The sequence below is a fragment of the Chelmon rostratus genome, chromosome 17 (assembly GCF_017976325.1).
Source record: "Chelmon rostratus isolate fCheRos1 chromosome 17, fCheRos1.pri, whole genome shotgun sequence".
Lineage (NCBI taxonomy): Eukaryota > Metazoa > Chordata > Actinopteri > Chaetodontiformes > Chaetodontidae > Chelmon > Chelmon rostratus.
This window is the reverse complement of record NC_055674.1, coordinates 18930484-18944654: the sequence shown is the minus strand read 5'-3', so window position 1 is coordinate 18944654 and position 14171 is coordinate 18930484. Positions and strand designations below refer to the sequence as shown.

The window sequence follows — 14171 nt, the reverse complement described above, 5'->3', positions numbered from 1 at the left end:
CATTTTATTGACATTTTAAGTGTGTTATCAGTGTACATAGTGACTTTGCTGTCGTGAACATGAATACATCTGTTGAAAATTGTTCAGTTTTTCTTGTTTCTTGTTTTCTAGCACAATTTCATAAAGTAGATTTGAATATCATCGACAGGCTTTAACGTGTCACTTGTAAAGTGCTCGTATAGAAAAATGTAGCATATGTCTTGGGCCCTGCACATTGATAATTTGCTTCGTTTTCAGGCATAAAAATGTTGTCATCTTTATGGTCCATCACCACTTTGCCTGCTCTGGTATTCAGTCTGTGCTCCTTTACTCTCCCTGATCTCCTCCTGTTTTTTCTGTCCCTACGCAGGACAAGAAGCTTCTCCAGACGGCTCAGCAGATGCTGCAGGACAGCAAGACAAAGATCGACATCATCCGCATGCAGATCCGGAAGGCCATGCAGGCCACAGAGCAGTCTGAGGACAACCAATGTACCTACCATGCTCTTGGTTTTATCCCCACTCGCATAGTCTTTCATCCCACCTGTCACTCTTTCAGCTTATAAACACTGCATATTTTATGATGTGGGTAGTAATGGATCAATTCTTGCTTCAGAACTTCACAGTGTACAGTCTTCTAGTCTCACACACACACACACACACACACACACACACACACACACACACACACACACAACCATTACAGCCCTCTCACTCGCTCAGGTTAGAGCCTTATTGATGTTCCTGCATCCCCTTGATGTTGCCCAACAACTAAAAGCCATGCCTCATTTACCAGAGGTTAGAGAGGAGGCAGGACAGATGCAGGGAGCCAGAAAGGGAGTGAGACTGAAAGGACTGAGTCAGAGATGACAACGGGGTGAAGGGGAGGAAAGGAAGGAGTCAGAGATGAAAGAGAGGATAAGCAGGAAAGGAAAAGAAAAGCTCAGAGCAGCAGAAAGTTCGTCAGTGATCCTGGAGAGCACAGCGAGCTAACTTCTAATGAGAGTCTGTGCTCCCGTCATTTTCCCCACATGCTGTCTCCTCAGTTCTGTGCTTTAAAGCTGCTATAGTCAATATTTTTATCTGAACAGTGGCTCACATGAGTACTTGTTTGCAAGAGGGTTTCTATTTTCTGGCCCATTACTTCACGGTTTAGTCCATTCACACAGGTCTCATCAGCATCGTTTTCATCCACAGCAGACAGCTGTTTCAAAGAAAAACCTCTAAAAACCTAATGTACACTAGCTGCCCAGCACCAAACAGAGGACAGACACAGTTAGCAACAAGGTGGTGAACATAAAGGAACATTTAACAGCTGAAGAGCCAATTAATTCTCCTCCCAGTAAAAAACATTTTAGTAAAAAAATTTCAAAATCTGCTTTGAAGTCAATTCTCTTATTATGCTGGTTGTCAGTAAATATCATCTGTGCACATTGCTGCACATCCTGTTGTTCAAGTGCTGTCGGCTGAACCTGACACTGTGTCCCAGGTAAGCCGGACCTGTGTGGCGTGGAGCTGCGTGTGGAGGAGCTGTGGCATCATTACCGCGTGGAGCACGCCATGGCAGAGGGGGCCAAGAACATGCTGCGACTGCTGGGGGCGGGAAAGGTCCAAGACAAGAAGGCCATGGCCGAGGTCAGAGCGCCGGCAAAGTTAAATGAGAGGATTGATGCCACTGTCATGGCTTAATGGTAAATATGAAGCCACAGCCAGCAGCCAGCTTGACTGCAAACAGGGAAACGGCTAGCCTGGCTCCAAAGGTCAGCCTTGTGCTAAGCTAACAGGCTGCTGGCTGTAGCTGCGTATTCACTGTACGTACATGAGATGGTGTCGATCTTCACATCGAGCTCTAAGCAAGAAAGTGAATATGCATATTTCACAAAATATCAAACTTTTCCTTTAAGTAATCAGTTTTTGGTCTGCACATAAAAGCAGTTTTCCCTGTTTTTCCTGTGTTAAGTCTACATGTGTTTGTCCACACTTATGTACCACACAGTTTATCATGAATTTTACAATCTCATATTCTGTTTTTGTTGCATATTAGCATATTTTAATCGTGAGCCTCTATTTTTTTTCCTTATTAGTGTTGCTATTGCAATAACCTAATTTCTCCTACCAAGATCAATATGTTTTTGTGTATAAAGAAACAACAGAAAAAGCACCCTGGAGAAAACATTTCATGTGGTCTGCAGGCTCAGTGTGGTCTCAGCGAGTCGTCCCAGCGTCTGGACCTGCTCAGGTGCTCTCTGGAACAGAGGTTGGTGGAGCTCCCCGAGGATCATCCCAAGGCCTGCCTCATCAAGGAGGAGCTAGTGCTGGCCTCCTCCTCAGCCTTCAGCTCCCGCTACAGCACCCCCTATGTCCATAACCAATACAGCACCCTGAGCAAACCATCACCACTCACAGGTGGACACAGACGTATTGGAAATATTGAATCTGGTTTTAGTTTTTAGTTCACTGTTTCTTTTCAATAGCTGTGCATGCATTTTCTTAAATGAGACTCCTTTCTTTCCTTCCAGGTACTCTTCAGGTGCATCTTCTGGGCTGTGTGGGGCTGCTGGAGGTCGTCCCGGGGAGGAGCAGAGGGACGCCGGTGGTCCTTCCCTCTCACTCTCTGGGAGATGGACGCTCCTCATTCAAACTTAGCGGCCTCTACAGCCGCAGCACCAGCAGCATGAGCCTCAAGATCCCCAGCAAGAACGAGGAGCTCTCCAGTAAGTAACAGGCACCTTTAAATGTGCTTCACGTGTTCGCCACAGTTATCATTTCACTCGACATTGAGTTTTAAATGTAAAGAAGCACATTTCTGGAAACCCAGTTTCCCCTCCCTCACTCACTTCGATGGTTCAATCGAATTCTACCTTGAAACCAATGAAAGAGCGTAGCCCTGAATGAGCCTGGTCTGTGTTTGTACTGGAAAAAGCAGTGCCCCTGTGTGTGTGTGTGTGTGTGTGTGTGTGTTTTGCAGTGGAGGTGAGTGCGGTGCTGAAGCTGGAGAATACAGTGGTGGGGCAGACAGTTTGGAGAACAGTTGGAGAGCAGGCCTGGGATCAGACCTTCACTGTGGAGCTGGAGAGAGTAAGACACAGCACACACTCTCAGTCTGTCACAGCGTGATTCATCCTAAACGTTGACCCTGGTGTGACCCTGGGTGCTACATTTTGCACCCAAAGACAGGGCATTTGGACAAATTCCTACATTTCTTAAGGTCAAAACTGACAATAAGATGCCCTTGATATGCAGCGTTTCTAACAGTAGAGGATTGTTTAGGTTCCTGTGCAATCCAAATGAAGGGAGAACTACAGACTTTTAGTTCAGAAATATAAAAACCTTCACTTCACATCTCTGCTGTTTGTGTTGTGTGATTAGTCCAGGGAGATGGAGATTGCGGTGTACTGGAGAGATTACCGCTCCCTGTGCGCTCTGAAATACCTGAAGCTGGAAGAGTTCCTGGACAACCAAAGACACAGAGTCCAGCTGGAACTGGAGCCACAGGGGCTGCTGCTGGCTGAGGTACAGGAGACACACAAGAACAGCAAACACACACACACACGCAGGACATATAACCCAATATGAGCTGCAGTCATCAGCCTAATACACATGACAGGTGCATGTTGCAGGTAGAATTTAATAAATATTAGCCTACGCAGCTCCTTGTACCTGTAGACTGTATTTGTATGAGACACACTAACATACACACATGCCACAAAGACACAGTCTGCTTTAACCCCAGACACACGCTGTGGTTTAATTTTGTTGTTTTCACTCATTGTTTTCGTTTTAGGTGACGTTCTTCAACCCAGTAATCGAGAGAGGCCGAAGACTCCAGAGGCAGAAGAAGGTCTTCTCTAAACAGCATGGTATGTTCAAGTGCACACACACACACACACACACACACACACAGCCTTACCCTATACCTTCACTCATAAAGGAATAAAAACTTCAAAATCTAAATTTTTAGGCTTTTTTATGAATTCACTGGGTCATTTCCTGCTTGTCTCCTTGCATACAGATGATTTGGTGGATTTGTGAAAAACACGCTATGGCCTTACTACTCCACTATGGAGTCAGTATTAATGAATGCACACAGAAGGATTCACAAATGCGTTTCAGGAGTTTTGCTCCCTCTGTTTCAGCCACTCATGTAGATGCGTAGATTTGAGGATATCAATTAATGTGATCACGTAGTGTTCCATCCATATACGCAATACTGTAAAATTTGGAAATGTCATTCCCTTTTGTTCAATACTGTAGCTTATTTTTGTATATTATACCTCATATTATATCTGTGGCATCACATCTAGCTGCTAAGTGATAACTGTCCTGTCGTGCATCATTAAATATGTTTGAGTTATGAATGCTTTCTAAGTTAGTTAGTGAATGGATGATCCTAGGTTGTGTATCAGCATGGTAGAGCTAACTTTTTAGCTAATGCTAGTGTTAGCCATTTAGTCATCACTTAACTGTGGAGAGCAGCTACCAGACGCCGGGCAGCTGTTTGACATTTGTTCTAATTCAGAATTGCAGGCTGCACAGATGTAACACTGTTTGATCACATTAAATGATACTTTATGCCGATCTAACTGGCTGAAGCATCCAAATACGTTTTTGATGAAAACTGCAAATCTGATTTTTTTTATGGATTTCTACCACATAAATTTAAAACAAGAAGTATTTGTGTCTGCATCAGAACCTTATTATTTATATGTGGAGAATCATAAATCCCAAAATACATTTGTGAATCCTCCTATGTGCTTTAATTAACACTGAGACTGATCTGACTTCATACTTCAGTGATTTACTGTTGTGCTTGTGGGGGCATCTACAAAATTATTATTAGAATAATAGAAGCAGCGGAGGCAAAAATATCCTGGCTTTAAGTCCATAGTATGGTTCAAGCTCCAAAAAATGCTGATTCCTGCATAGTGTCATGGAGATGTCAGATGCATTGTGGGATCAGGGTCATTTTATCAAAGTTTGGACAGCTTAGCTTCATGTGTAAAATCAGTGCTTCTTTAAAGTTATTGAAAATGAATGGATCCACAGACATGAGTGGAGTTTTAAATCAAATTAAAACTTCAAATTTGTGACATTAATGAGTTTCAGCAGAAGGACAGTTTGAAAACATACTGGGAATCACTGTGCTTAGAGGACGGTGCTCTGCGTCGACCACTGGCTGTCGCCACTGCAACCCAAATTAATCCTGAAAATCCTCTGCCAAATGAATTATTATAGTGTAATAAAGATCACTTCTTCCCAACCTTGGGGTCAGAGAGAGGATATTTGTGCCATGCAAATGTGTCCTCTCTAATTTTTGTTTGAGATTCTGAGTGAAATCCAGTCTGACGGGCCTCTGGCAGAGGTGTTTTACCCAGTGTGCATATGTGATGCCCGCCTTGTTTAAAGGAGTAACAAGCGAAAGGGGTTCAGAGGCACCGCTGCCGATAAAGTGTTAATGGCTTCTGGTATTTTCTGGAACTAGGATTATAAACATTTACAGGAAATGCAAAACCAGGTCATGCAACAGCTCAGCTGTATCAAACCATTAAAGCCACAGGAGACCTAAACTCCATCAGATGCTGAAGTTAGCACAAATGGATCTGTCTCTCTTTTTCCTAAATACAGACAGTAATGAGATGTCATAGCAACAGAGATTTTTTGGTTTACCTTTCATTTATCCAGTTACATTCCACTGTGTGTCTCAGGTAAAGCCTTCCTGCGTGCTCGTCAGATGAACGTGGACATCGCTACGTGGGTCCGCCTGCTGAGGAATGCCATCCCGACTGGAAGCAACACACCTGCCTACACACCCAGTTTCACGAGCAACACACTCACACACAGCACAGGGTATGCAACCAGTGTGCGCCTGCCACTCAGCACAAAAATGATTGAAAATGCATTAAATCATGTCTGTGGATAAGACGTACATTTAAATATTTCAAATCATACATGTTTTGGTGGGACAAGTCGGTCTTGAAAAGTCTCATCTGAAGATCTGTAATTTGTCTTAAATCAGCTGTACTTCTTTTACTTCTGCCATTACTTTTTTAGCAGATTTCTTTTAATATAAATTAAGAGGCATGTTTGTTTCAGGTTTGCATTGATCCATTTTTGTTATTAAATCATCAAACCTCGTGGTGGAAGCCCACAAAAGCTGTCTTGATGTCTGCAATCAAATCAAGTTTCCTCTCGCTTTTTAAACCTCAGAGTAGTACTTATGCAATAGATCTGATTGTTCATGAAGCATTTGTTTCCTTTTTTCACACAATCGTTGTCCTCCACAGGGTTGATTCACAGTTTCAGATGTGTTTTCTTTGTTTTGTTTTTTGTGTGTCTGCAGAGAAATCTCAGTGGAGAAGCTGAGTCTGGAAAGCGACTCGCCTCCCAAAGCTGAAAGCAGGAGAGACGTGGTGGACGCACCCGCTCCCTTGGTGAGTGAGAGGGGTGGGAGCCAGAGAGGAAGGGAAGCAGACAGAGGGAAAGATGGGCATCTTTACACTATCATGTTACCATTTTGCTCACTTCCTACCTTCAGCTTTTGGCTTGGGAACAGTGCTCCAGTCATAGGCCGCCGCACTGTGTGCTGCAGGGAAATCTAAGACAGAGCAGCGGCCTGACAGCAGGGAGAAAGCATGAACAATTAGAGAAATCGAGAACTGAAAACTCAGGGAGACAGCTTTAATGAGACATAATTGGATGGAGGGGAGCTTTAATTTGATCAAGGCCAAATCCGTGTTAATTTCTCTGTGTGAAGAACATAATCTGCAGAGGGTGATAATGTGGGGGGAGAGGAATGGAGAGGTGGCATGAGGAGAGGAAGTACTAGAGAGAAAGAAAGAAGAGGACAGGAGGGAGTCTAGAGACGGATGTAACTGAAGTTGAAATTTGGGATAAAAGAAAAAAAAAAACAAAGAATAGCAGCTCTTCCCCGACAAAGCAGTACAGTCGAAAACAATGGGAAATTTTTCATCAACACACCTAAAAAATCAGCCAAAATTTTCACTGCACTGTACCATACTAATGCCAACATGCCCCTCTTATCATACCTCTTAATATTTGCCCATTAACCCTTTTTTTTAACCTTACACATTTTCAATTCCTCTATATGTGTATGTATTAAATAGACCCTAGCTCTGACCCTTTGTTTCTTGCTTGTACGTATTCCTTTCTAATCAAATTGACATTCTCACATTTTAGACAGTTTCTGGATACATACAATCAACCATATCTCATCATGAGTTCATTTTACAACAACTGTACTGAAGCGATTTGTTTTACAGGTGTTTTCTTTACTTCCATAATTCTATACACTTATACAATACATTTTTGACATGTATGCTTTGACATAACTTACATTTACTATATGTAATGACTGAGAATGAATGAATAAGGGGCCTAACACTGATCCAAGAAGAACCCCACAAGTAACCATCACCAATTTTGAATAAATCTTACAAAATAATATTATAATAAATGAAAGTATGAGAGATTAGCTCTCATTTTACCGTACAGTATATAATGTTTTATTTTGCTCAGGATTTTTTTCTTCCATTCTGAATGACGTGGATCCTGTGCAACATGTTTTGGCAATGCGCTGCTTAATTCTGGTTGCACCAAGTTTGAATTTTAGGGACCGAAGCGGCAGACAGACACAGAATTAGGGAAGCGCAGAGAGTCAGAGAGGGCCTGTGGCAGATGGTGTGTTCAACGGGGTTGAAGTATTATGGGATTAATTACTCTGATGTTTTTTGGAGAACTAATTAGCAGTGAGGAAGGAGTAGAGAGGACAGGAAGAGGGGAGGAGTGAGGCTGTCGTCCAGCAGGGGATCTGGCAACCGGACATGATGTGCTGCAAAAACTGTCTGTCTGTTCGTCTGCGGTGACTGAAGGTCGTTACAGATGTTAGCAATCGTTTTGTCCCCAGTTCCCCCTCATTTTGTTGCTCCCTTTCTGTCGTTTTCCCCCCATGTACTCTATATTTTCACTGGCGTTCTCACTTTTCCCCTCCCTTCTTCTTCTCCTCCCTCTTCTTCTCTGTGGTGTTTCACAGGAACAGACGCCAGTCATTGAGACCCCGTCCTCGCCGGATGTCCCTGTTCACGAGCAGCCAGCCAGATCGCTGTCCCAGAACTCGTTACGCAGGTGCACAAACACACAGGGACCTATCACACATACACACATACACATAGAAACCACACCTGACCATATCTTTTTGCAATATGGCCAACACAGCTTGACACCAGAAACACACCCCCACACACAATATGGTCCTGTGTTGGAGCTCTTTTTTTAACACCTGGTGGTAAAGCCAAGTCATCATTAATGTGGATTACAGCATATGTCGCCACAAAGACACACTCGGCTGTGCTGGACACCAAAACACAGAACGAACGCTTTAGGAATCGCAAACTGAACAGTGTTGTTGAGCATATGAGGCGCAGTGTATGACATGTTGGTCTCTGTTGTATGCACTGTCTTCAATCTGCCTGTAATCCCTCTCGCAGTCCCAGCAGAGGCCCTCTTTGCCTGCAGGACTTCAAGATGATAGCCGTGCTCGGCAGGGGCCACTTCGGGAAGGTACTCCAACTTCATGTTTCCAGTGTAACTCCAGTGAATGAAAAAATGTGGCAGTGCTCGATGATGAAAGTTAAACCAAACCAGACAGAAATACTGATCCTGTTAATCCAATTGATCCTATAAGTATTTTCTTTGTATACAAAACCTCATATATCTTATTACTCTGCGCCATAGAGCTCCATTGTCGTCCTAAACCCACAGAAAAAACAGCAGTGAGGCACTTGGTCACATGCTCCTTCAATACCATGAACACAGACACTGTAGATTATTTTGACTCAGTCCCACATACACCATCCTGCTGCCCCAAATATTCACTAGAGCACCAAATGTGAATTAATCCACCGCTGAAAATAGTCCCTGACAAATGCACAGTTTCCTCCTGTTTGATAAAAACAACAGTGTCCAGCAGGATTAGAAAATGGCTGAGCCTTTTTCAAAAATGAAGTGACATATTTGTGACCTGTTTTTAAAGATTTAGATCTTCAGCAGGAGCAAATAGCTTGGGGTGAGGTCCACAGACAGGACTGACACCTCATGGGTTTTGGCCCTTTTGTGATATTTGTGACAATAAGTACAATATAAATCTCTTCAGGTGTTGCTGTCAGAGTACAAAAGCACAGGCAGCCTGTACGCCATCAAAGCACTGAAGAAGGGAGACATTGTTGCGAGGGACGAGGTGGAAAGGTAACTGTATTTTTTATCACACATCACTAGGTGACCTCAACCTCAATCAATCGACGAAGCTCATTCACCTCATGATTACTGTCTCATACGCGCCCCCTCCCCGCCCCTCTGTCTGTCTCCAGTCTGATGTGTGAGAAGCGGATCTTTGAGACCGTCAACGGCTCCCACCACCCCTTCCTGGTCAACCTGTTTGCATGTTTCCAGACGCCAGAACATGTGTGTTTTGTCATGGAGTACACGGCGGGAGGAGACCTCATGATGCACATACATGCCGACGTCTTTTCTGAGCCGCGCGCTGTGTGAGTTCTGCAGTGTGTGTGTGTGTGTGTGTGTTAAGGAGAAGAAACAGGATGTGTGTGCCTTCTTGAAAAGCTCCATGCTCTGTGTGTCTACGTCTGTGCATCCATTAATTCGTGAAGCGTCAGTACGTAGCGGCGTGCGTTTTCAGTTGTCTGTCTTTCTGTCCTTTGTTCATCCGACAGATTCTACTCAGCTTGTGTGGTTTTGGGTCTGCAGTTCCTTCATGACCATAAGATTGTGTATCGGTGAGTGTCCTCCACAGACAGCTTTTACTGCACAAGAGCGATGCCCACTCCCTCTCTTTTCTCAACACTCAATATTTGGCATGAATCCCCTTCCTTTTCTTTGTCAGCGATCTTAAATTGGACAACCTGCTGCTCGACACAGAGGGTTTTGTGAAGATAGCAGACTTTGGCCTCTGTAAGGAAGGTGAGTGTCCGTTATTTATTCATCAGATCGGCCCTCTACAACACCAGATGAGGTGAGGTTCTGTACATTACTTGATTGTCTTCGCCTCTCAAACGCCCTTTCTTTCCTCTCAACTTCCTTCTCTTATTGAGGCATGGGTTATGGGGACAGGACCAGCACATTCTGTGGGACCCCTGAGTTTCTGGCCCCAGAGGTGTTGACAGACACGTCATACACCAGAGCAGTCGACTGGTGGGGGCTCGGGGTGCTCGTCTATGAGATGTTAGTCGGCGAGGTAAGAATCCACCCGAGCTGCTAAAAATGCATTTTAATCTGTGTCTTCAGACCTGAGTGTAATTACTGTTAACAAGCAAGATCATCGTTAAAACGTTTGGCAGCCTCCACGTGCTCGGACTTCCTGGACAAATTTAAAGGAATAGTTTGACTATGTGTCTGGCTGCTTGTTGGCTAGCAACAGTTTCCAGGCAACCAGCAGACACTCCAGGAAGTTACTTGTTCCGCTCAAAAAGCCTGGCTAGCTGTTTTCACCTGTTTCTGGTCTTTAAGCTAGGGTGAGATGACTGGCAGCTGCTGGTGGCTTTGTATTTACCGCACAGATATGAGAGTGGCATTGACCTTTTTATCAAACTCAAGAAAAGAGAGTGAATCAGCGTATTTCCCAAAATGTTAGGCTATTCTCGTACAGCAGAACGAGAAATGCGCTTTCCGTCTCAGAGCAGGAGCTGAACTATTGATCCTCAGTATGAGATTCAGGGAGATCGGGAAGTCTTTATAGTGAAAGGTGGAGTAAACAGCTGATGATAGGAACTCTGGAAAATGTTTATTTTATTCAGTAAGGAGAGAAAGTAGATGAGACGTTGATGTGGAAAAAAATCTGGTAAGAAAAGGTGGATAACATCCTCTTTGGACCTGGAAGCAATGGGCTTTATGGGAAGCGTGGTGTTAATCACAGAAACACTGGCACTAATAGCACAGCTGTAATACCTCCATCTGAGTGGAATGTAATAATACTGTGTTTCTTTCAGTCTCCGTTCCCAGGTGACGACGAGGAGGAGGTTTTCGACAGCATCGTGAACGATGAAGTGCGCTACCCTCGCTTCCTCTCCACCGAAGCCATCGGCATCATGAGACGGGTTAGACTGTTTTCTGTCACTGTTTTCTGTCACTTCCTGCTCCAGAATAACTCCAACCCTCTGTTTTATTCCACCCATTTTTTTCTGTTAATATGCAAATTTAAGATCTACAGAATGACTTGACATTCTCAGTCGCTCATGAAGTCGGCAGCAGCACGTACAGCTTGAATAATGGAGTGTTGTTGCTTTTTGTTTGGCTGCTAGCTGTTGAGGAGGAATCCTGAGAGACGTCTGGGCTCTGGAGAAAAGGATGCTGAAGATGTGAAAAAACAGCCTTTCTTCAGGGTGAGTGTGTGCTTTTTGATCTGAGCGACAGCGTGCTGAGAGAGTAGCGGGCGCATCTTGATGAAAGGCTAAACATGAATGTTGTTTAGGGAATGGACTGGGAGGCGCTCCTGCAGAGGAAAGTCCCGCCGCCGTTTGTCCCGACCATCAAAGGAAAAGAAGACGTCAGCAACTTCGACCTGGAGTTCACGGCGGAGCCTCCTGCCCTCACGCCGCCCCGCGAGCGCCGCACCCTCTCCCGCAAGGAACAGGACTTCTTCAAGGATTTTGACTATGTCTCCGACCTGTGCTAGGGTCGGAGGTCACAGGGTTATTAGCTGCCCACTGCCAGCCACAGACTCTGAAACGAGACTGAAGTGAAGGCTGACTCTGTCCCGAACAGGGAGAGAGGAACTCGGTGATAATGAGCGGCGAGGATCACCATCACTCTGTCCTCTTTCTCTCCATCTGTGTGTGTGTGTGTGCGTGTGTGTGTGTGTGTGTGTGTGGACGGGGATCAGTGGAGTCTGATTGCGTGTCGCACACATGCGCAGTGCCACAGATCTGCTGACCTCTAGAGGGCCGCAGATCCGTGACACTGAGTGGCTTTTAGAGGAGAGGAAGTTGTGACGATAACGTAAAATAATCCAGATTATGTAACAAATGGAAGATGAGATGATGGATCCTGCTGTTTGTTCTGCCTGGCAACACACTGGAGCATATAAAAAGAATCAGCGATTGTACTGAAATGATCAGAGAGCCTAAAAATCACAGTGAAAAATGATTATTCCGACATGAAGCAGTTGGTCTCCTTTCTTCCTGCACTTGCTCTCGCCTCTTGTCCCTTTATCTCTGCTGTTTGTTGCTGCTAAGTGTGTGTTTCGCTGTGTACAGTGTCCCTGCCTCAGTCATGAATGTATCCACGTCACTTGCAATCATGCACCGCCTGTACATGAACACACGGGGGAGCCAGAGGAAAGATTCTGCCGTTTGATTGGAGCTGATGCTGCATGTTGGAAACAGAAAGCAGCTCAGGTGGAGGATTTGAAGAGAGCAAGAGGGGAATCAGGTGCTGCTTGTGTGTCTTTGCTCAGTCTCACCTAGGACGCCTTCTCCATTGTCTTCTCTTTCCACTGTCTTTCAGTAAAACAGATTTTTAACTACAATCATTTTCAGTGACAAAAAGCTTTTACAAATTGTGTTCTTTTCTCGTGATTTATAGTTTTTTTTCCCCATCTGTGTTTCCTCGTCTGTCATTTGCTGTTGAAATGTGTTGGAACTGTGACTCAGTAAAGATGTGAACCCAACACAGACGCATTGATCATCTGTTGTCATTGGCAGGTTTTCCTTTCAGTTGATCAGTACTGTTTGAGGGAAAGGAGAAGTTTCCATTTTGAGCTTCTTTACACCAGGTGAATCCTTCCCTCCAGCGCCACCAACCGCCATGTGGTTTCCATTTTTGGTTTGGTGAAAAATCTCCACAACGATTGGATGGATTGCTAGAAAATTTAATTCAGACTTTTACGTTCTCCTCTGGATGAATTGTAATATCATTGGTGATCCATTAACTTGTCAAGTAGCGCCATCATCAAGGCAAAATTGTAATTTGTGCAATACATTTTTCCAGAAACTACTGACAGTCCCATGAGGCTCAGCTGTACTAAACCTAGATGACGAACATGGTAACACACCTGTGACACGTGAGCATGTTAGCAAATCACAGAGCTAGCATGGCTACAGCCTCGTCAGTCCCGTTAATATTTATCTATAATCCAGAAATTCTTACAACTAGCATATGTGTCCAGCAACCAGCCCCCCGTGTTTTCAGAATGATTTAGTCCGTGTGTACATATAGAAAGAATCTTGTTTGAAAGAAATGGTAGAAGTAGGTGGAGTAAAAATAGATTTATATGCATTTACATCCAAACCTGATTCCATGATTGGGTATGAAAGGAGCGTCCTGGAAAGGCTCAGTCAGGCTACACGGGCTCAACACTGCTGTAGGTAATCTAATCAAATATCACAGTTTGATGCAAATGATTGCATTCTGTTGAAATTCAGGTTTCACAGAGCGTCCCAACTTTTCAGAATCGGGGTTGTAACGAGACGAAAGGATCTCCATGAACGGCCTTGAGCTGCTTCATGGAGGAGGGAGGGAACACCTGGACTGAAGCACGGCACAAAACTGCTGCGAGTCACTGAAGTAAAGAACAGCTACGTCAGTGATGAGGAAGATGACTGTGCCAGGGGTCAAGAGAGGAGCATTTTATGACAAAGCAGCTGAGAAAAGAATGATTTGCCTTCCGATCTTAAGCGAATAGCGTGAAATCTCTAGCAAAGCTCCTTTGATACTATTATTCTTCTTAGTTAGACATGACATGTCCTTCACAATAAGCTGCATAGAGTGCAGACTGTGATTACCGACGTAGAGTTTTGACTGATGACAGTTTGTATAGATGTTTTCAAAGTTTCTTAATACATTAATAGAAGAGCAGTTTGGCACAGACTAGCAGACAGCTGTACATGTAATTCTGTTCCCGGTCACACTGACACCACTGCAGGGAACTCAAGCCGCATCAGCTGATGTCCACATCAGTTCTCCAAACTCTGAAAAGCTCAGATGGATTTGGGGCTCTGGCAAACTTCTAAACTGTAATATGAGGACTGAAAATGTCCGGCTAGCTTAAAAAATATTTTCCATCTCTGAGCACCAGTGGGTAGATGTTGTACAGTAAATGCTTGTGAATGCAGACTGATGCAGAGCCAGGCCAGGTCCCAGCTGTTACATTAATGGTGTCCTGAAATG

At 44.2% G+C, this 14171-nt stretch overlaps 1 protein-coding gene across 3 annotated transcripts in view; it reads left to right on the top strand.

Moving 5' to 3' along the window:
- pkn1b (protein kinase N1b) overlaps positions 1–12672 on the top strand; it is a 31766-nt gene extending 19094 nt beyond the window's left edge. For all 3 annotated transcript variants that reach the window (XM_041956535.1, XM_041956534.1, XM_041956533.1), the window contains exons 4-22: positions 350–470; positions 1468–1613; positions 2171–2384; positions 2498–2692; positions 2947–3056; positions 3348–3491; positions 3763–3838; positions 5684–5825; positions 6319–6409; positions 8029–8120; positions 8483–8555; positions 9148–9239; positions 9362–9538; positions 9722–9784; positions 9892–9968; positions 10100–10242; positions 10994–11101; positions 11306–11386; positions 11476–12672. In XM_041956535.1, coding sequence (XP_041812469.1) covers positions 350–470; positions 1468–1613; positions 2171–2384; positions 2498–2692; positions 2947–3056; positions 3348–3491; positions 3763–3838; positions 5684–5825; positions 6319–6409; positions 8029–8120; positions 8483–8555; positions 9148–9239; positions 9362–9538; positions 9722–9784; positions 9892–9968; positions 10100–10242; positions 10994–11101; positions 11306–11386; positions 11476–11679 — 2349 coding nt within the window. In that variant the 3' untranslated portion in view covers positions 11680–12672. The remainder of the gene's footprint in view (positions 1–349; positions 471–1467; positions 1614–2170; positions 2385–2497; positions 2693–2946; positions 3057–3347; positions 3492–3762; positions 3839–5683; positions 5826–6318; positions 6410–8028; positions 8121–8482; positions 8556–9147; positions 9240–9361; positions 9539–9721; positions 9785–9891; positions 9969–10099; positions 10243–10993; positions 11102–11305; positions 11387–11475) is intronic.
- The last annotated feature ends 1499 nt before the right edge of the window (positions 12673–14171 follow it).